Source organism: Crocodylus siamensis, chromosome 7 (genome assembly GCF_052110815.1).
Source record: "Crocodylus siamensis isolate JL-2025a chromosome 7, ASM5211081v1, whole genome shotgun sequence".
NCBI classification, from domain to species: Eukaryota; Metazoa; Chordata; order Crocodylia; family Crocodylidae; genus Crocodylus; species Crocodylus siamensis.
This window is the reverse complement of record NC_143401.1, coordinates 47,270,169-47,290,322: the sequence shown is the minus strand read 5'-3', so window position 1 is coordinate 47,290,322 and position 20,154 is coordinate 47,270,169. Positions and strand designations below refer to the sequence as shown.

Genomic DNA, 20,154 nt, shown 5'->3' with positions numbered 1-20,154 from the left:
TTTATAACATTGTTTCTTATGATAAAATTGGTGCCAAGTTACAACAGTTCAACTTGATGTGGTTTTCAGGAACCAATTGTGTCGTAAGTCTAAAGACTGCCTCTACATATGACAATAACAAAGAGTAATACTGTGGAAATTATGCAAATATTAGGGCTGTGTGAAACAGCAGCATTCTGTTTTGACCAGCATTTTGACGTTTCGACAGAAAAGCATTGTGTTTCGAATTCTGTTTCAATTCAAAACAGCTGTTCTATTCCATTCCGTCGAAACAGAGTCGAAACAGTGAAACTGTTTCAACATTTTACCCACAGGAATGACAAAGGCTGGAAATGGCAAAGTTATAGGCTGTTTCAACCTTCCACATTATAGCCTATGGGCAAAATATCGAAACAGTATTGAAACGATGAAACATTTCAGCTTGCCTCATTTTGTTTTGAGGCTATTTCAACTATATCTGTTTCGTTTTAATTTTGCTGTTTTGACCTCGAAATGAGTCAAAACAGTGTCAAAACAAAACTGGTGGCAAAATTTCGCATAGCTCTAGTAAATATCCTTTAATACACTCGAACAGGGCTGGTCAATGTGCAGCCCATGAGGTATTTAAAAAAAAGTCTGGACGCTCACCTTGCTGGGGTAATCTGACCCCAGCAGTCTTTCCTGCCCAAGCGCAGGGGGGGCTGGACCTGATAATCTCATGAGGCCCCTTCTGGCCCCTAACATCTCTGAATTCATCTGTCCCCAGGATCCCAACCAATGACCGCTCCCCATCATTTCCAGATGCATCCTCAGTTGAGGTCTCCAAGCTTTCCCTCTAGCTTCTGCTTCCTGCACCTGCCCCAGGGGCAGGATAGCACATGAGAGCTTGTGGTACAGGAGAGTGGGCGAGTCTGTGTCAGGTGATCTAGGGGTGGGGGCTACCTGACCGCATGATATAGTGAGGGGCTGGGGTGGGGAGAGGTGCCTGCAGTGCAGTGACCCAGAAGGGTCCTTGGCTCTGGCCCCCACAGTGCATAGTCCGTGAGGAGCCATGGTTCCCAGTGACTTAGAATGCGAACAGTCCTGCACTAGAATATGCACTAATATGCATTAGCAATGCATTAATACAGGAAGAGATTTCTCACAACAAAAGATTTTTAAAAGGGAACAAATCTTTTGGTTTGTACCACCAGTCACCATAATACCTGTGTACCTAAAGGTACATTGCATTGGTTGAAAGTTGAACTTAGATCAAATGTTTAAAAGATAACCATGACCATTATACCAATACTCTTTGCCTCTCACATGATTTCTGAACCATGACAGCTACAACATCCCTTTTACACTACCACTGCTCCTGGAAGTTTAAAGAAATGGAATAGGTGTAGTGAAACAGATCAAACTGCATGAAACAGGTCATGTTAACTTCCTGCAACACACTGTGTAAATAGTTTTATGTAGGAAAGATCTCCTGTCTGATCCATCCACCATAAACTTGGAGATTGTAAATGTATTTATGTTTAAATATGTAGCAAAACCCCAAGTTTCTTTTTCTTTTTATTTATTGCATTGCTTCCCCTTTCCCAACAATTTCTGACTTTTTCTCTCCCTCTCTATTCCCTATAGATAAGTATAAGTGAGCTCAAACTTAGGAGGAGCTTTAAACATTTTTATTTTGGTAGCAAGTTTTTGGTTCTGGATATTCACTATTTTATATTGTATAATTATGAGGTTTGTATTAATTTTTACTGTTGTATATTGTATTATTATCATTTTTGTATCGATTTTTATTGTTTCACATGGATATTGTATGGTTTAGGCCCAGGTTTGTAAGTGAACCAAAGTCATGTCAAGTTTCCATTTTATATGTCAAGCCTCCATCTTCTGTCCTCTGCCTGGGCATCCCTGCAACAATGATTCATTTTACCCCTCCCATGTAAATTGGTTCCCCAATGAATGAGAATGATTGGGCATGATTGAAATACAATGGTAGCAGGCCTCTAGTGAATGGTCTGTAACGACTAGGCCGTTACCTCACATTGATTCATCCAGGAACCACGGACCACACCCAGGAACAGAGACAAGACCAGCATTTGAAAAACAAAAGACCCTGCAGAACCAGCAACTCTCACCATTACAGACACCTGAAACTGCACATCCCTGCCTGGAGCACACATGCTCAGTAAGCCAGGGGCTGACCCTTGCCTGGGCATGCCTCCTGTCACTAGAGTCACACAAGCTCTGCCCTTATAAAAAGGGGCAGTGAAGACAGACCCAGTGGGATGCCCTCTCCATCTGAATCACCACCATGCCACACCACCTATCCACCCAGAGGCCCTGCCGGTGACCCTCCTCTGGACAACATCTACTGGACAAGGACCCCTTTCCAGCCTGGATAGGTAGATATTACCTGCACACCTCCTCCTACAATTTAGACTCTCTCTCTCTGTCTCTCTCTCCTCCTGGACTTCAGTGGGCTTCAGCCTCTGCACCAAGCCTCTCTAACCCCTGCTGCCAGTATGTGGGTGGATGTGGGTGTATGTGTGGGTGCAAAGAAACCACTAAGACATTGTGTCACCACCCCCACATTCAGTAAAACTACTGTCATTTGCAACCCTGAGTTGGGTCATGTTTTACTAAATCCCAGTCCCTTCCCTATCTTAAATTCCAGCCTCATTCTCTCTCTCAGCTCTAGTTCCCACCCTCTCTGCTAGTTTCCCCATCTCCTCCCAATTCCACATCACCTTTTCTGCCACCTCTCAGCCTTCCCTGCTCCTACTGCCTTTTCCCTGTGACTCTCTGCTGCCCTGCCACCTGCTGCTTTTCCTGTGATTTTCTGCTGTCTGTCTCTCTTTTTCAGGCTTCCTCTTCACCTTCTGTAATCTCCCCCCCTGCAGCCTTCCAGCTCCTCTTAGCTGTCCAGTTTTCTCCAGCTTCCAGCACACCCGCCACTCCCTGCAACTTCTCTAGCTGCCCTGAAGCCATCCTCTGGCTCCCCACATCCACAGCCCCTCTTTAATACCCATGCTTTGCTTTAGTCCCATTTTTCCCCCTCCCCATCTACCTTTTCAGTTCCACCGTAGCTCTGTCTCTAGTCCCAGACTCTCTGCCGGCATGCTTCCCTGTTCCACAGGCTTTAGGTGTTGTCTTTTAATCAATTAAGATCAATTAACCTAAAGTTACTCCCGAGCCTCAGTTCTTCAGCCCAGGCCCCTGTAGTCTACCAGTTCTAATCCCAGTTGTGGTAACTTTCACCCCCTACACTTCTACATCCCAAGTACACACATCACAATACCCAACTTAGGAACTCACTTGTGTGTATGTATAGGTGGGTGGTATGTGTGTAAACTCGTGAATATACATATATAGATATTGTGTGTGGTATATGAATTAGTAATCTGCACATGTGTATTGAATGTGTAGGTGTTGGTAACTGGTAATTGATTCTGTCTAAATGTGGTGTGTGTAGTGTGCATGAGCCCAGACTAGTTATTTTGAATGTGTGTGTATCTAAGTTGCTAGTGTGAGGGGTATGTGTGTGTATATATATATATATGGCATTGTGTGCATGATATATGAATTAGTGATCTGTGTCTAACTTTTGGGGTGTATAGTGTATCTGCCTGAGCTGGTAGTGTGAGTGTGTATGCCTAATAGGGGTGTATGCACCTAGTGAGTGTGTGCTTAATTGATTTTTATGTGTGCATGTGCAATTGTACACCACACCCTCCTGTCTAACAACACAATATTGAGATCCTGAGCGTTGGCCTGACCCCTCAGGACAACAAATATATTAAATGCATTTAAATGTCTGAAACCTGCAACCACCACTGAAATGAAGATCAGATCCAATTTTCCAGCACTTTAAAGGAAGACTTAAGGGATCAAGTGAATTAGCGTTACCTCTCAGCTCCATGTTCTTGGGGAACCCTGAGACAGGATGCAGACTGTCTGACTCACAAAGAATCCCCCCCCCCTTCCCCTCCTCTACCTAAACAGAAACCGATTAAAATGCAGTAAAACCCTCCAGATAAGGGTGACAAGAGTGAAACAACTTCCCTAGGTCTCATTTGCATCTGAGATGGGACCAGATCTCCATCTCTAATGTAAATGAATGGTTAACAGAAAGCCTGAAGCAGAGACCACAGTGAATTCTGGGATCAGAGAAGCAGGGGAGCACTGGATGATGGGCAATCTGTGCTCCAAATGCTAATCAACCCACACACCCAGCTCAGCATTTATCAGACCAGTTCTCATCTGGATTTACAAAGGACTTTTCCTCCCCCCCCCACACACACACCCCCCCACACACCCCTTTAAGCAAAAGTAAGTTTACTAGGCATCTTAGGCCGTACATTCCCTGGTCCCACTATGGGAGGCCTATGTAAACTTAATTGGCTAAAACTCGGCTGCCGGGTTAGGGAATGCTGAGGCAATACATCGAGTCAGAGGGGGTATGGGCAACATTTGAACAATGGTACAGGGTTCATCACAGCGTCCAGCCCATTGGAGCCCTGTCCACAAGTGTTGTCATACTTTTCCCGAGACGACTGGCGGAAGTCCTCTCCACAACAGGTTATGAACACACCAATAATTACACGCCAATAATTGCCTTAAGTCTGTTAAAAGACTATAGTAAGATCTGGAAAAGTCATGCTAAGCTGAGGCTTGCTCACAACAAGTAAAAATCCAAAACCCTGATGCTGCAAGCTATCTATTGTTTCTGAAGACACCAGGAGATATCCCATTAGTATATGTGCTATCCATAGGAATGTCAAGCTGGCTCCTAAGTATGTGTTTCCTGAGTATCAATCAAGTTCCTGAGATGTTCCAACCAGATAACCCCTTGTCAATACAAAAGACAATTTGATTTACACTATTGAGAATGCTTGAAAGAAGCTGAACTGAGGGTATAAAAATCTGTAAAAGAAGCAGCAGTGTGTGTGCTGACACCACCCGCTTTCCTCTCGAGAGGCTGCAGGAGGCAGATTGTCTCCCTTCAAGGATCGTGCTGAGAACTTTAACCTGTCAGCTTTGCAACCTGAGTGCCTTGGACTGGTGAGATCCCAGCTCTCTCTCTTTTCTCTCTAAGGATAGATTTCTGAACCTGAACTGTATTAGTTAAGCTTGAGCTAAGTTTCCCCAAATACTTAGTGAAACCAGGGTATAGTGTGACTGTTTGTTTGTTTTTCCTTTACATGTCTATTACTGCTAGTGCCATTGTATATTTCATCTACTTAGCAATAAATAACTTTCATAGTCAAACTGGTGGTAACTGGGTATATTTTTCCTTCTCTACTTATCCTTCCCCACTTGCTCTGCAGCAACACTTCTTTTACCTAAGCTAAAGATCCCTGTGAAGCCCAAAAGTACTGTGGGGTCTGCTCATCAAAAGGCTAAAAGATTGGGACGTGCTGAGTTCGAAACACATAAGGGGATCAGCTTGTATAGGCTGATTGACCCAGTTTGGCTCAGACATGCCCTAATGAACTGAATGCTGGCCCATGAGGGTGTCAGCTGGACACCCAGCAGGATTCAGAGGTATTCTGTTTAACTGTGTGCCTGTGTCTGACTGTAGTTACTGTTGCTGTGATGAACTGATTCTTGGCATATGAGGGTGTCAGCCTGTCCATGCTGATCAACCTGGCCTGGTCAGGCATGCCACGTTAATCTGTGTGTGTTTGTGTGTATGACTGATTTGGGGACTGGAGGAACCCAGCCCCACTGAACTGAGTCCTGCAAGATAGCTCCACTGGGGGTAAGGGTTTGGAGAAGGGAGAGAAACAGCTCTGTATAGAAACACAAGTAACACAAGCAGCACATTGATAGAATTACCAAGACCCTAGCCCTAATAAATGAGCACACCCCAAAGTAGCGGGCAAATCTGGTAACATCAGCAAAATAACACTATGGTCAGGTACAGACATTATACTTTTACTGGTATAAGCGCTCAGAAACTGGTCTATACCTATAACATAGAAGTTCAGCACACACAGACAGGTTTAAAAATGGTGGAACTCAGTCTAAGATTTACACCCCCACCAAAGGACAAATTGTGTGTCCTGTTTGCTACTGATTAAAACTACACTGCTTACAGAAAACTGCGTAACTTAGATCAATTCTGCCTCAGGCTTTCCGAATGCCTCTACTGAGCCCTTGTTGGCTTGGAAATGGTATTTAAAAGTTTGATTTTGAAAACTGGCTTATATACAATATATATTAATTGGAATACAGCTTTTCCTCACTTTATGTGGGTTCTGTATGTGCAAATTCACTCTTATGCAGTGACCCTTTTTATACCAAAAATTGATTATATGTAAGGTAAATTCACTCTTATGCTATCAGTGTGGTGGAAGCCTGCAGTTAGCTGCTTTGTGGGAGTAACACACACCAAAAATACAGGCTCCCATGTGGATCTGTGCTCCTCTCTCGTTGTCTGGGACATGTGTTTCTGTAGTTGCCATCCCCATTATGTCTTCTAAGCATCTTGCTAGCTTATCTCCAACCCCTCTCCCTGGTCCATCAATGAAGCCTTCACCACCCTCTCTTCACATCAACTAAACATTCACCACCACCCTGTGCTGTCTGCTGTTGGCAAGTACCAAAGTTGTCTTGTAAAAGTGGTAGAAACAGATCAGTACAGTTGAGGTCTTGGAATGTATCCCTATTTGTTACACTGTAAAGTGTGTTCCCTTTATGTGAATTCGAAGTATGCACCACTTTCCAGGAACGCATGTACAGCATGAAATGAGGGAAACCTGTAATGGTTATAGCAACAAGGGTTAATTGATTTCTAAAAATCTTGGGTCTTAGTCGCACAGGTTTCCCAGCCTTCAAAAGCAGACAGGGTGTCTAACCCAGGCAGGAAAACATTAAGACCGTACGTGCTGGGTAACTGAAAACATCGAAACTTTATTTTCATAATAAAGATATGCCTGGCTCCAGGCCTGTAGTGCCTGCTTTCAAAAAGCCTTAAGCTTTCTGGTTTTGGGGACACAGACCAAATTAAGAGGACACTGGTAAAGCCCCAAATTAGGAGGTGGAGATGTGATAGGCTTGTGAAAATAGGGATTTGGCTGACATCACAGGACATGACGCTGTGTGACCAACCAGCGACAGCCCCAGAGCAAGAGTCATCAGAAGTCACCAAGAGAAGAAAGAATACAAAAGAAAGAGTTTTCAAAAGAGAGGGGGGAAATGGTTGGCATCATTCACTGACCTCCAAGGCTGCTGGCAAAGGACCTCAAGGTGGTATTTACATACTGGATGGATGGATGGACCGCTTGCCTTATGTGTATATTCTGGGACTGGGGAATTTGGGTAACGTATGCTGTACTTGCTTTGCCTGCATGGCTTTTATTTATCATTGTGTATCAATAAACTTGCCTATTATCAACTGGCAGGGGTTGTGCTCTGAGGGTTGTGCTAGCTAGGAATAAAGGTATCAGGACTGGGTTGTGAATCCAGTGCCAACAGCCCTAGCTTCTCTCAGCATTACCATTTGAAACAGATATGGATGGAGAGATTTTGAGCTTAAATGAACATTGTTCTTAGGAAAAATAACTGGTACTTTTAAGCTTCCTCTAGTATGCACTCCTTGAAGGCAGTTGCAGAGCTCTGTGTGAAATCAAACATTGAGGCTATGATGTGCCAACCATACTGGAGGACCTACCTAATGCAAAAGTAAAGAGAAGGGTAGGGACATTTTGTGCAAGAATTCAAAAGCATGTGAAGTCTTATTAAGAGCTCTAGGCAGTTATATAAATGAACAGCAGTCTTTTCAAGGAGTATGCCCTGCTTGTTAAAAGGAAACAGCCTCATTTTCCTTTTTATCAATGCTTTAACTGCAAAGACTGAAAAGCAACCGGATAAATCAAGGCATATTTGCACCCTAAGCAATGGTGGTAAAATGTGGAGCACCCTTTGGCACAGAAACAACCATGTAACAGAGGAGGAGGAGGAAAATTTTCAGAAACAAGTGGAAGGTGTGGAGTACTGACCCGTTTCCCATCACATTTTAAAAAAGAAGCAGTTGCAATGTTAAAATAAATAAATAAATAAAGCATTTAAAAGCAGAGGAGTGAACAGGTGAGAGCGCCTTGCTGCCTACCTAATAATTTATTTGGGAAGTAAAATCACTTTTAGGGCACGAGAACCCGAACTGCGAGACCTCTCGCTAGTCATTCCCTCGCTGGAGGGGCCTCGTGCTGGCCAAGGAGGCGGGGGCCAGCCCCGCGCTGCACCATCACCCCCGTGCCTGCTTAAAGAGAAGTGCGGGGGTTCCCACAGCTCTTCCCCGCGCGGCGCTGCTTTTTTTCCTTCCTTCCTTCCCTTGCCCTTCTGCTCCCCCCATCGCCGGTCGGACCCACAGGCGGACACGCTCCTTCCCCGCCACCCTGAGCGTGAGACAGGTGCCCGCTCCTGACAGGAGCCGGACAGCCGGCCCGACAGTCGGAGATGCCGTGGGTTACCCAGTCAGGGCGCCGTACCTGCGCGTGGTCTCCGGCCCAGCCGCTGCTGCCCGCCATCCGGCCCCGCCGCGTCTCGGTTGCCCTGGGCAGCGGCGCCGGAGATAGCCCCGCCCCCGCCTCCGCCTGCCCGAGCCCCGCCCCCGCAGGAGCCCCCACCCCTCATCCGCAGCGTCCCGCTCCGCGCACAGCACAACCCCAGTTGCCTCCGGGGTTGGGACCCCAGCTCCCCCCTGGGGAGAACCCCTGACAGCGCCACATCCAGGGCGGGGGACCCCCGCTTTACCAGCAGCATCTCACAGGAGGAGGGGGGCACACCCATTGCACCCATCGGGCGGAGTCTGCCGCACCCATAGCACCCATGCAGGGTTGGGGAGTCCCCTGACAACCCACAGCACAGCACCCAGGAGACACTGACCTGATCTCTGAGGCTATGTAGGTAGGTAGCCCGGCATCCTGGATGGTCCACTGCTGCTGGGCAGGCGCACACCACAGAACTTCCAAAAGATGTGACATGGTTAACTGTGATAGGGCATGGTCATGCTGTTTTGCTTCTCTGCAACTTCTCAGTATGCTGGGATGTCTAAAAAGAGATTATTCATATTGAAGCTTTTCCCACCTGATCTTCAGTGGTGTATAAGGCTTATGTTAGAGCTCTGTACAGTAGGAAGTTTCTCCTGTGAACATGTTCTTGCTCTGTAACATAAGGACGATGTTGTTTCCCTTCCTTGTAGAGACAATGCTGCTTACAGACATTAACTGCCCCCGCCCCACCCACAAAAGAAACAACCAAAACTGTGTTTTACCAGAAGAGCATTAGTTCGACCTGGGTCCACAGTGTCTGGGCACTTCAGCAGTGCTTTTTGGTGCTTTTATCTAATAGCTTATTCAACCAGCTATTAGAAAAAAGCACCAAAAAGCCCCACTATAAATGTCTATACTGCAGTCTGCACAGTGTAGGTATCCTGCAGAGAAACAGGGTAAATTAACCTTCCCACAGGTCCATGCCATCTTGGCTAGACTTCTGTTGTACTGGCTAGCACATTTACACTCCAGTGTACTCTGTACGGATAAATTCAATAGTGTTTGCATATGGTCCCAATTCACTGAACCAGTTTAAATATATGCAGTCCTATTGATTAATCAAAGCAGCCATTTCTATCCCACATTACAAAATCAAGCAAATATCAAATACTTTTGTACAGTCTCGGTTTCATATTCATGAAAGTGCAGTGAACTTTCACTCGAGACTACTCATTTGCTTAAGATCACACATATCTAAGTGCTTTGCTGGACTGAGGTCTTTTTAAGCACATAAATAGTCAGAAAACTCCCACAGCCCTCTTTTCAAGAGAGGGGTTGGTAAGCTCTAATATCCAAGTCAACTTCCATCTCTGATAATTACATACTGCCTACTGAAAATCTTGTGTAATTTCAACTGGAAATATTTGTTCACCCGTTTACTCTCCTAAATTGTTATATGTAATTCTAAAAGCTGGTTAGCATCATACAGAAAAGGTGGCAAAAAAATCAATAGAGCTTCACAACAAATACATGAAAGACATAAAATATGAAATCTCTGAAACAAATGATGTTCCTATTCAGGGGCAAAAGGGCAGGGACAATGGAATCAGTGAATTTATATTTTTCCCACAGACTTTGCTGTGTTCTTAAGATATAATAATAGTTTCTGGCTTTTACTTTGTACAGAACTGCATTCCTATCTTCTTTGGTCTGCTGACAGAGTGCAACAATAGTATTAACTGCAAAGTCAAGTTTTGACTATTTAAACATAATTTTCAGATAGTTTGTCCAAAAGAGAAATGCCTTGCCTTCAACATGAAGGTTAATTGTTATTACACATATTCAAGGCTGTCAAAAATAATGACAGCCCTCTTTGTAAAGAGTTTAGAATCTAAAGCATGGACTTACTGGAGATGGGAATTTCAGATGAGGAAGTATTTTTTTAAAAACACAATATTTCAAAACACATTTTAATGCTATATTTATATATAAAAAATCTATATATCTGTAATAATGTTTTTCCTTTTTCTTGTTTTGGGACATTCCTACTAGCCCTAATTTTCTCTACCGCACTAACTGATACTTTGTTTATTTAATATCCCGGGTGAAATCCCAGTAGAATTTTCCCATTGACTTCAATGACACCATGATTTTCACTCCATGCTAGTAGGCTTGTGCCAGGGGTACAGGATCGAGGGACAGGGAAGCCACACCCAGAGGCAAATCCCCAACCGGGGAAAAGAAAGAAAAGAATAAGAACTCACCTGTTCCAGGGACCTGGAGGAGTGAGGAAGCCCCAAGCGGGAAACCATCTGCATAGTTTGTAAACCGCGCCTATATACAGCTGGGACCAGGTGACGTCATGAGGAGACGTCATCCAGCAGAGATTAGACACCGCCGCGAAAGTGCAGGAAAGCTGCCGAGGGCTGGAGAACCGGTGGGGATCCACTGGCCAGGAGGCGACCAGCTGTGGCGAACGGCAGGTGGCTGAGGAGGCAGAAGCAGGACCGGCATGGGCACCAGCACCAGCACTAGCATAGGCACTGGCACTGGCACCGGGGCCTGTAGTCGTGGCAGAAGCAGCGATGGCAGCCACAACTGCGGCAGTAGTGTCCAGGGCAGTGAGAGTAGCAGGAGATCCCGGAGCTGAGGATCGGTGGGGATTAGAGACACCGGCAAGAAAGCCGGCAGGAAAGCCGGCAGGAGTGGTCACGGCAACAGGAGCAGCAGGGAGCCCCAAGCCGACAAAGCCTGGAGAGGCGAAGAGGAAGATTACAGCCGGGGTGCAGGGCGCCCCAGACAGAGGGCATCGAGGGAACTGAAGCATACGGAGCATGGAAGGCACTTTATTTTCTCTGGGGTCCTTCCTTCTTTTTCTCTTGTTCTTTTATTCGCTCCTCTTCCTTTGGTTGCACCTCACTAGGAGTCAAGGTGGAGAGTTTTGCTCAGTTAGGGTCACGATGGGTGTTCTAGGGAAGTGGGGTGATGTTCTCAGCATCTGGGTTTAGAGTCGCCGCCATCATGAGACGACGTAGAGGCTCAAGAAAACGTCGGAGGGAAGGAGACTGCAAACTAGACCTGGAGGCCCATCTCGCAGAGGTGGTGCATGGCCGGGGTGTATGGGGAGGTTGGAGCCCCGTGAGCGCATGCCAAGATGCATGACGACCCTGGAGGCACCGACAAAGGGGACCCCCTCTACTGAGGGGTCATTCAAAGTCATGGCAGGTGAGTTAGGGGGTCTCCTGGAAGACAACCGGGACATCCTCTGGGGTCTGTACGTGGGGCCCAGGCATACAAGATCTATTGCTCGGGCAAAGGCGGTGCGGGAACGGACAATAGAGCAGAAACGGATACAAACAAGGCTATGCAAAGATATATTTCAACCCTCATTAAATAATTTATTTATACACTGCTACCAATGGACTTGGTGGTGCACAAGGCACTACAAGACCTCTCCTACCTTGTGCAGCTTATTGTTCTGTCAACTTCACAAATTTTTGCTGCTCCATTCCTGATATAATGCCCAATATGCCATTTTCTGGTATATTTATTCATAACTATATATTTTTTGTTACAACCATAAATTTGCTAGGATGTGAAGCTTCTGGGACACTGGACAGCTAAATTATCCAGCTTCCTTTCTTTTATGCATCATCAAGCTTAGACTCTTAAAAACACAATAGTTTCAAAGGGACAGTGTTTTGTTTTATTTCGAAGCACTATCCCATTTCGTTTTGTTGAAACTGTTTTGCTGTTTCACTGTTTCACCCATAGGCTATAATGGGTAATCATGAAAATGCCTAAAACTTTGTCATTTCTTGCCTGATTTGGATGAAAATTGCAGGAACGGTAGCCCCTTCTGAGGACATGAAGTCTGCCAAGTTTCAAGGACATGAGTGCAAAGGTTTCTCAGAACCTCAAACTGTTTAAAGCAAACCTTATGACACTTGCCAGCGGCAGCAGCCTCCTGTCATCCGGTGAGCAGAACCAGGAGCCTGCACCCCCAGGAAGATTGCGGGGCTATACCAGACTCCTCCCAGGGGTGTGGGCCCCTGGATATGCATCAGATGACAGGACACTGCTGCTGCTGCCTGGGACTGGCGCTGGGCGCAGTCCACACCAAGCACCAGGGAAGGCTGATGCTGCTGCTGGCCCCAGGCAGCAGAAGCAGACCCCTCCTGTTATCCGGCCCAGTGGTCCAATCAGCTCCGCTGCCCCACAGAGCTCAGCCCAGCAGCCGGAGGTGGGCAGAGCCAGGGCTGCACTGTGCTTCCTGCCGCCAGGCTGAGCTCCATGGGGCTGCAACTTGGAGCACAGCCCTGACTCTTCCCTGCCACCCACCACCGGGCTGCTTTGAAACTCAAAACATTTCAAGTGCCCTCATTTTGTTTCAAAGTTCTTTTGAAGCTTTTTATTTCATTTCAATTTTGCTGTTTTGAGCTCGAAACACATCGAAACACCTTCAAAATGAAACACTCAGCAAAATTTTGCACAATCCTAATGAAAAGCTCTAGGTATTTTTAGTCCATGCTAATGGTCCTCTGTGATGATATGTGTGTATTTATATCACTCCTACAATTTAATGCATGGTATGGGACTGATTTGAACTATTGGGTTAAATAAATTCATACTTCTTTTACCAGAATTTTTTGGCAGGAAAAAGTACTGGTTCCCAGGAGGTGAATAAAATGTACTTTAATCTAATTTATAAGATTTCTATAAACCTGTATTTAAGTACTTGTCAATACAGATTTCTATCTTTTGGCTAAGATCAAGGGTGGGCTGAACACCCCAGTACACACACAACATAGGCTTGCAAAGACTGTTAATGCCCTAGAATATTCCTTGGCCCAGCAACTGTACACTGCTAAAATCATTACCTAAGAATGTCTTAAAGTCTAACAGCTGTGTACTGATGCAGTTGCTATGTATGGAGTCTTTTCTCACTTCTTTCCACAACTTTGCATTGAAACTTCCTAACCATACTACCCCAAGCTAACATTGGCTGCATAACTAACTCCATGTCTTGGATTGTATTAACATACATCATCTATGTACCCATGTAGCTCCCTATATTGTTTACTAACTCTACAGAGCCATGTAATAACCATATTTTTTAACATTTTCTAGTAAAGCTTTAAATCTGTTCAATTCAGTATTTGGTGATATTGTCTTCTGGGGGACCATTCCTTGCAAGGACAGGATGATGAAATCATTGATACAGTAGATGCATTCCTCCTTTCCCTTCTATGAAAGTATATTTTTAACCTTCAGCAGTCTGTGTTTCCCTGAATTCAATTCACAACTGTATGAATATTGGGTTATATCCTGAAATCACTACTCCCACAGTAGTCCTATGGAATTCATTGGAAGATTTGTTTAAGTACTGACTGAAAATTAAGGGAACAATTCTTTGCTGTGCTTTCTGATGTACATATGATCTCAGGGGATGACCTATACAGGTGGAGAAGAAGAATCTGTCCCTACTTGGCATGAGATTTTGTCCATACTTGTATAGTTAGTAGAGCTAGCCAATTAAAATAACAAACAATTTCAGGATAGGCCATCTCGTGAGAAAGGGCAGAAATACTTTGTTTTGCTGTAAAAACAAGGTTTCTCTGACATTTTGGAATTCATGTGGTTACTTAAATGTTATCTTTCACTGATTCTCTGAAGAGTATAGAGAAGCAGGGAAATGTAGAAGTGGAGCACATTACAGAGGAGAAATACTGTTCCCTGGATAGAATACCTAACTGCTGTGCACATTTAAAAAAGGGAGCCAGAAGATGATCAACTGTAGTGTTAATATATCTAAGTAGACTACAGGAGATTTGTTAATATGAGTCATGTAGCACTACTGTAGTGTTGAGGTCAGTAATGATGGATTTGTTACTAAGGGGATGAAACCAACATTGTTGTACTCCCATACAGACATATGTTTTTCTGATCTATGTTTTTCTGTCTTCCATCCCATAGGGCAAGGATTTAATAAATTTGTTATCTTAAGAGTTGAAAGCCAAGGGATCACTATGTGCATCAAATGTTGTTAAAACAAGCAGAATTCTGTTAGGAATCCCTATCTGCTTTTCATCCTGATTTTTTCCTATTACCCATATGCCTTATGATACCAAATCCAAGATGATCCTGAATTTAAGACAAGCTCCCAATAATTAGATTCTACATATGGAAAAAAAAATCAATAAATCATCAATAATTTCCCAAGTAATTTCCCATCTAATTTTTGGAGGGTTCTCTTAAATTTGTCTCTCCCATTGGTGCCCCAAGGAAAGCAATGGCAGGGTGGCAGGTGGGAAGGGCAGTGGGGACTACGCAGTAGGTGGGCAGGTGGTAGAGGTAAGCAGTGAGAGGGTCAAGCAGCTTACCCCCTGATACCTGTCCCCCTCAACACTTGCACCTTCTACTGCCAGCTCTTTTTGGGTGTGTCCAGATGAGTATGCATGTGCTTCTTGCAGTGTCTCACACCCCTTTGAGATGCTGCAAGAGGCACATGAGGGAACGAAAAAATGTTCTCTGCACTGCAAATTTGCAGTGGGAGTGGGGTGGGGAGGCAAAATTAGACCCCTGGATATCCAGGGGTCAAAAAAAACCCAACCAAAATGTGCTGCAATACAGAGGGGCAAGGCATGGTCGCAGACTTTGCCCTGAGGCAACTAGAAGCTCAGGTCCTCCACAGAGACACTTTGGTAGCCAGAGCATCTCTATGGCTGGCCCCCACCTGGCCCCAGTCCACGCTTGTTCCCTCAATCACCCCTGCTCAGCCCCACCCCCACTCGCTCCCCAACTCCCCAATTCCTGCCCCACCTGCTCCCAGCATCTGGCACTGGAAAAAAAACAGCCCCACACTCACCGGCTGTAGCAGTGGCAGAGCACCCCCCCACACACATACACATGGCATGGGGCAGCAGGAATCAGCCCCAGCCACCTGGCACCCACGCTGCCACTGCCCCATGGCATCGGTGCAGCATGGCTCCCTGCACTGTCTGGGAGCGGGGGCCACTTGGGCTGAGTGCTGCCAGGCTCTAGGTGATAACTAGAGCCACCCCAGCCCAAAGGAGATCCTGGTAGAAATCTGGCAGCCCTTGCATGTCCTATAGGGAGAAGCCCTGCAGACTGAGGAGCTGCCAGTCATATTGGAGCCCCTGGAAGTGGCAGAGGAAGGCACACCCCAGGTGGCCCTATGTTGCATGGCTCCTGACACTATAGCAGTCACTGCAAGGCCTGAAGGTGGAACGTCAGGACCTGTCTGTGAAGGCAAACCAGACCTTGGCTGCCCTCCTGCAAGGGGAGGCTCAGGACCTCTGCAGTGACCCAGTGCTGTCCTGGTCAGAAAAACTCCAGTGCCCATCTCTGGAGCCCTGCCAGGACCTCAGGGGACACAGGCAGGGTGTGTAAGCAGTGCCAGAGCATGGAAAGGATCAGCTGATTCAGCACCAGCACTCTTGCATGTAGGGAGAGACACCTCAGGAGCCCTGCCCATGCCTGGAACCACTCCACCACCCTTTCCTCCAATTAGTGCCATTTCTCTGGTGAGGAGGGGTCTTTGGGGGACAGGTAGACCCCCAAGCAATGCAGCAATCCTGTGCTCCAGAGGATCTCATGGAGCACGGGTGGGAGTGGGCCCACCTGCTAACCATCACCCAGTGACCCGCCAAAGCTCTTGACCCAGTTGACCCTACCAAAGGAGGCCGCTGATTACAATGCCTGGCAGGCCTCCACTTGCACCAGGTTGCCTGAGTCCTGGACCGTGGGAAGTACATCGTCAGCATATGCTGACAGGACCAGCCACACTGCCAGCCCTCAAAACATTAACCCTGCCATCCGCTTCTGCAGGGTCCAGTTGAGCTTGAACAAACACTCTGCAGAGGTGTACAGAACCTGAAAAGCCTGCACAAAGCAGGGCCCAAAACCAAAGGCCCACAGCATGTCCATGAGGTACCTGTGATCCTCTCTGTCACATGCCTTCTCCTGGTCCAGGGATAGGAGGGCGAAAGACAGGCCCTCCTGGCATGCTAGCTCCAGGACATCCTGAACCAGGTACAGGTTGTTGAAGATGGAATGTCCGGGCACCATGTACATCTGGACTGCAGGCACAGTGAGATGGCCTTCACTGCTGCCTTGTAGTCCATGCAGTGGAGGGACATGGGATGCAAACTCCTCAGGTCATGGGGATCCCTCTTCTTCAGCAGGAGGGTCAACACAGGCCTCCAGCACAACAGGGAGAGTTCCCCAGTTCCCTCAGATTTGGCCCAAACCACAACAAAGTCTGAGTCAAGGATGTCCCAGATGGCCTGGTAGAACTCCACGGTCAGCCCGTTGATGCCAGGCATCAGGCGGTGGGTGACCGAAAACTCAGCAAGAGTGAGAAGAGCCTCTAGATGGTTCCAGTCGATCATGCTGACCTGTGGGAGTCCCTCCCACAGGGTCTGACAGGCTTTGGCATCGGTCGGATCCAGGAAGAAAAGCTCTTCATAGAATGCCTGCACACCCCGGCGCATCTCACCTGGATCCATGAGGGGGGTGCCGTCACCCGCCAGAAGGTAGGTGATGTACTTCTTGGCCCCTCACCTCCTCTTCAGGGCATAGAAGAAGCGGGATTCATGGTCCATCTCCCGAAGGAGCTGCGCACATGAGTGGACAAACGTACCATGGGCGCAGTGGTCATCCAGAGCACAAAGCTCTTCCTGCCTCTCCCGACACTCTCTGTACAGGGATAGATTGGTTGGGTCAATAGCCAGGCACCTCTCCAGCTCTAGCAGTTCTCGCTTGAGCTGCTCCCAGACCGCCTCCCTTTGGTGTGCCCCAAAAGTAGCTGCAGCAAAAATGCCAGATACACACCTCCCCCACATCCTACCATCTCAAAGCTGAGGGGTAAGTTGCCCGTTGCTCCCTTCAAGCCAAATTTCTACTGCTTCTATTTGAGCTGGTACAAGAGCATGTGCCTGCATATGTGGACACGCCCCTTGTGCCTGTCCCTACCACAACTTGCGCCTCCCTTCTAACTCTCCCTGTTGTGCCACCCCCTCTGTAGTTTCTGCCCCCTGCAGCCTCAGGCCCCATACACCCCATTCTCTCATCTCCCCTCCCCATTGCCTCTGCTTTCTTCCTGCCTCCTTTCTCCTTCTTTCTTTTTTCAAGGGCTGGTATCATCCTTCTTAGAAGCAACTCAAACTATATCATTTTCTGAGTTTTAACATATCACATTTTATAACTTGTCTTTATAATCACAATATTTTACTGACATGAAATGCTACCTATCTGGGCTAGGGTCATGCACCCAGACGGGTGTGCAGATGAAGCCTGTTGGTGCCCAAGCAAAGGTAAGTGCAGGGGTGGACACAGGCATGGGTGATCCAGGCAGCTGCCCAGGGTCCAAACAGAAAGGGGGTCAAAAATGGTATTTTTAATATTATTATCATTATCTCTGGCAAAGGGGGGTGGGCAATACTAAAAGTTCACCTGGGGCCATCAGGTGTCTAGATACAGTGCTGGTTAAGTGTGTAGGAGGGCAGGCAAGGAGGCAGAGGCTGTAGAATTTTATGATATGGAGGAAGAGAAGGCAGGGGACCCAAGACTGCAGGGGTGCAGGCAGCAGCTGTAGCTCTGGCCCAAGCCCTGGGTTGGAGCCAGAACCAGAGCCACAGCAACTGCCCTGCCCTGCAGCCTTATACTTGATTCCTAGATGAGAGGCCTTTTCCCTGCATATTAAATGGGTAAATCATATTTACTCTTGGAATCGAGTATATAAAGTACTTAAGAAAAGCTGAATGGAAAAGCTTTTGTAAATTAAAATATTCTTAAAATCTCACATCAGAACGAAATTCTGATGATAAACTACAAATCATAACATCTGTAAATGTTAAACCCTGGAAATTGTATGGCTTGAGTTGCTTGCGGCTGGGATGATACCAGCTCTTGGAAAAAGGAAGATGGAAACCAAAATTTAGGTCACTTGCCTAATAAATAAAAAAGCATCTAATTTTCACATATAATGTCATTATTTTAAACTTTGGAATTAATTTTGAAATGTGGATTGTATAATTGTGTCTGCAAAGATTGTTTCCATCTTTTGTTACACTTGCAAACCCTGTTTTTATAGAAATTAACCTGGTAATTTTGTGTGTAAATAGTTATAGCTACACACACACACACACACACACACACACACACACACACACAGTTGCTCATTAGTGTATACAGTATGGGTTTGGATCCACATAAAACTTAGGAAGAACACCTACGGTGCTTGCTTATGAATAGACAGACAGACATTGACTAACAATCTGAGCATTTACATTTAAAATAAAAGAAACTTAGGAACTCACCACTGAAAATTCAAGTTGTACTCAATCTTGCTCTCAATGAAAGTCTTACCTGAGAAGGAATCTAGCGTTGGGCCCTCAATATTAAACAAGAGAAATGGAATTAATTAAATTTATGGGACTTGAACCACTATCTCTTGCACATTACAAATGTTCACTGAGACCAGTGGGAATTTTTAGTGTGCAAGGATTGCAATGTCAAGTCAAAATCTATTCACTACCTACCAAATTAACAAAACGAGAATGGAAAACATATTGCTACAATAATGTTTTACATTTTCTTGAATGCAATTTGAAGTTGTGAAAAATAATCTTGCTTGGTTGGATTTCTATGTACAGTAAGAGAAGCAGCTATACCAGATCAGATACATAATTCACAATATGGATTCTACCCAGAGCTGTGCAATTCTATCAAATACAATGAATAATTCTATAAAACACCACAGGATCCATCTCTCTGAATCTCATTCAGACAGATTTCTCTTGTTTTTTTTGAAGGTTGATTGGTGTATTTATGTCAAGGGAGGTTAGAGTTTCTAAGCAGCAAGAGAAAGTTATAGAACATGCTGATTCTCAAACTATAAATCACACTATTTGTGTGGGTAATGGGCAGTTTCCAGTTTCATCTGACCTAAGAAGTCCTAGGTAGATGAGGTTATAAATCCAATATCTTTTATTAAACCAACTCAAATGATTATAAAATCCTTCTTTGCAAGGTCTTGGGTACAAACACCCTTCATCAGGCTGAGGAAGCATCTGCAGTTTGCCTGTGCTTTCCCTGGGTGGAAGAGAATAAAAGCCAGGGGGCCAGTATGCATGCAAGAATGCCAGTCAGTGAAAATGCAAATTGAGGCAGTCAATGGGTGAGGAATAGTGGGGGGCAGGTGAGATGTAGACCCAGTGATAAGAATATAGCTGGTAAATAGTAGAGAGGTTACCTGGGGGTGTTAGACATTAGGCAGGTTATAATGTGTCATAAATCCCATGTCTATATTTAGTACATGATTTTTTGTATCCAGTAGGTTTCATAGTTTCATAGTTTCAGATTCAGATTCAGATTCAGCCATTTCAGAGGGACAGTGATTCAGTTTGGTGTTTTGGATCACTGTCCCAATTCATAGTTTCATAGTTGGTAGGGTCGGAAGGGACCTGAGCAGATCATCAAGTCCTACCCCCTGCCGTGGCAGGAAAGAATACTGGGGTCAAATGACCCCAGCAAGGTGTACATCCAACCTCCTCTTAAAGACCCCCAGGGTAGGAGCCAGCACCACTTCTCTTGGAAGTTGGTTCCAGATCCTAACTGCCCTGACCGTGAAGTAGCGCCTCCTGATATCTAGCCTAAA

At 45.8% G+C, this 20,154-nt stretch overlaps 1 protein-coding gene across 2 annotated transcripts in view; it reads right to left on the bottom strand.

Moving 5' to 3' along the window:
• CABCOCO1 (ciliary associated calcium binding coiled-coil 1) overlaps window positions 1-19,893 on the bottom strand; it is a 155,187-nt gene extending 135,294 nt beyond the window's left edge. The window contains exons 1-2 of one of the 2 annotated variants that reach the window (XM_090057454.1): window positions 10,736-19,893; window positions 8,866-9,030 (exon numbers count right to left, since the gene is read on the bottom strand). Coding sequence is in view for 1 of the 2 variants with exons in the window: in XM_090057453.1 (XP_089913579.1) it covers window positions 8,469-8,507 (39 nt within the window). In the remaining variant the exon portion in view is untranslated. Of the gene's footprint in view, window positions 1-8,468; window positions 8,536-8,865; window positions 9,031-10,735 lie in introns of those variants that run through there. The other variant, XM_090057453.1, reaches the window with a different exon arrangement.
• Window positions 19,894-20,154: the final 261 nt, after the last annotated feature.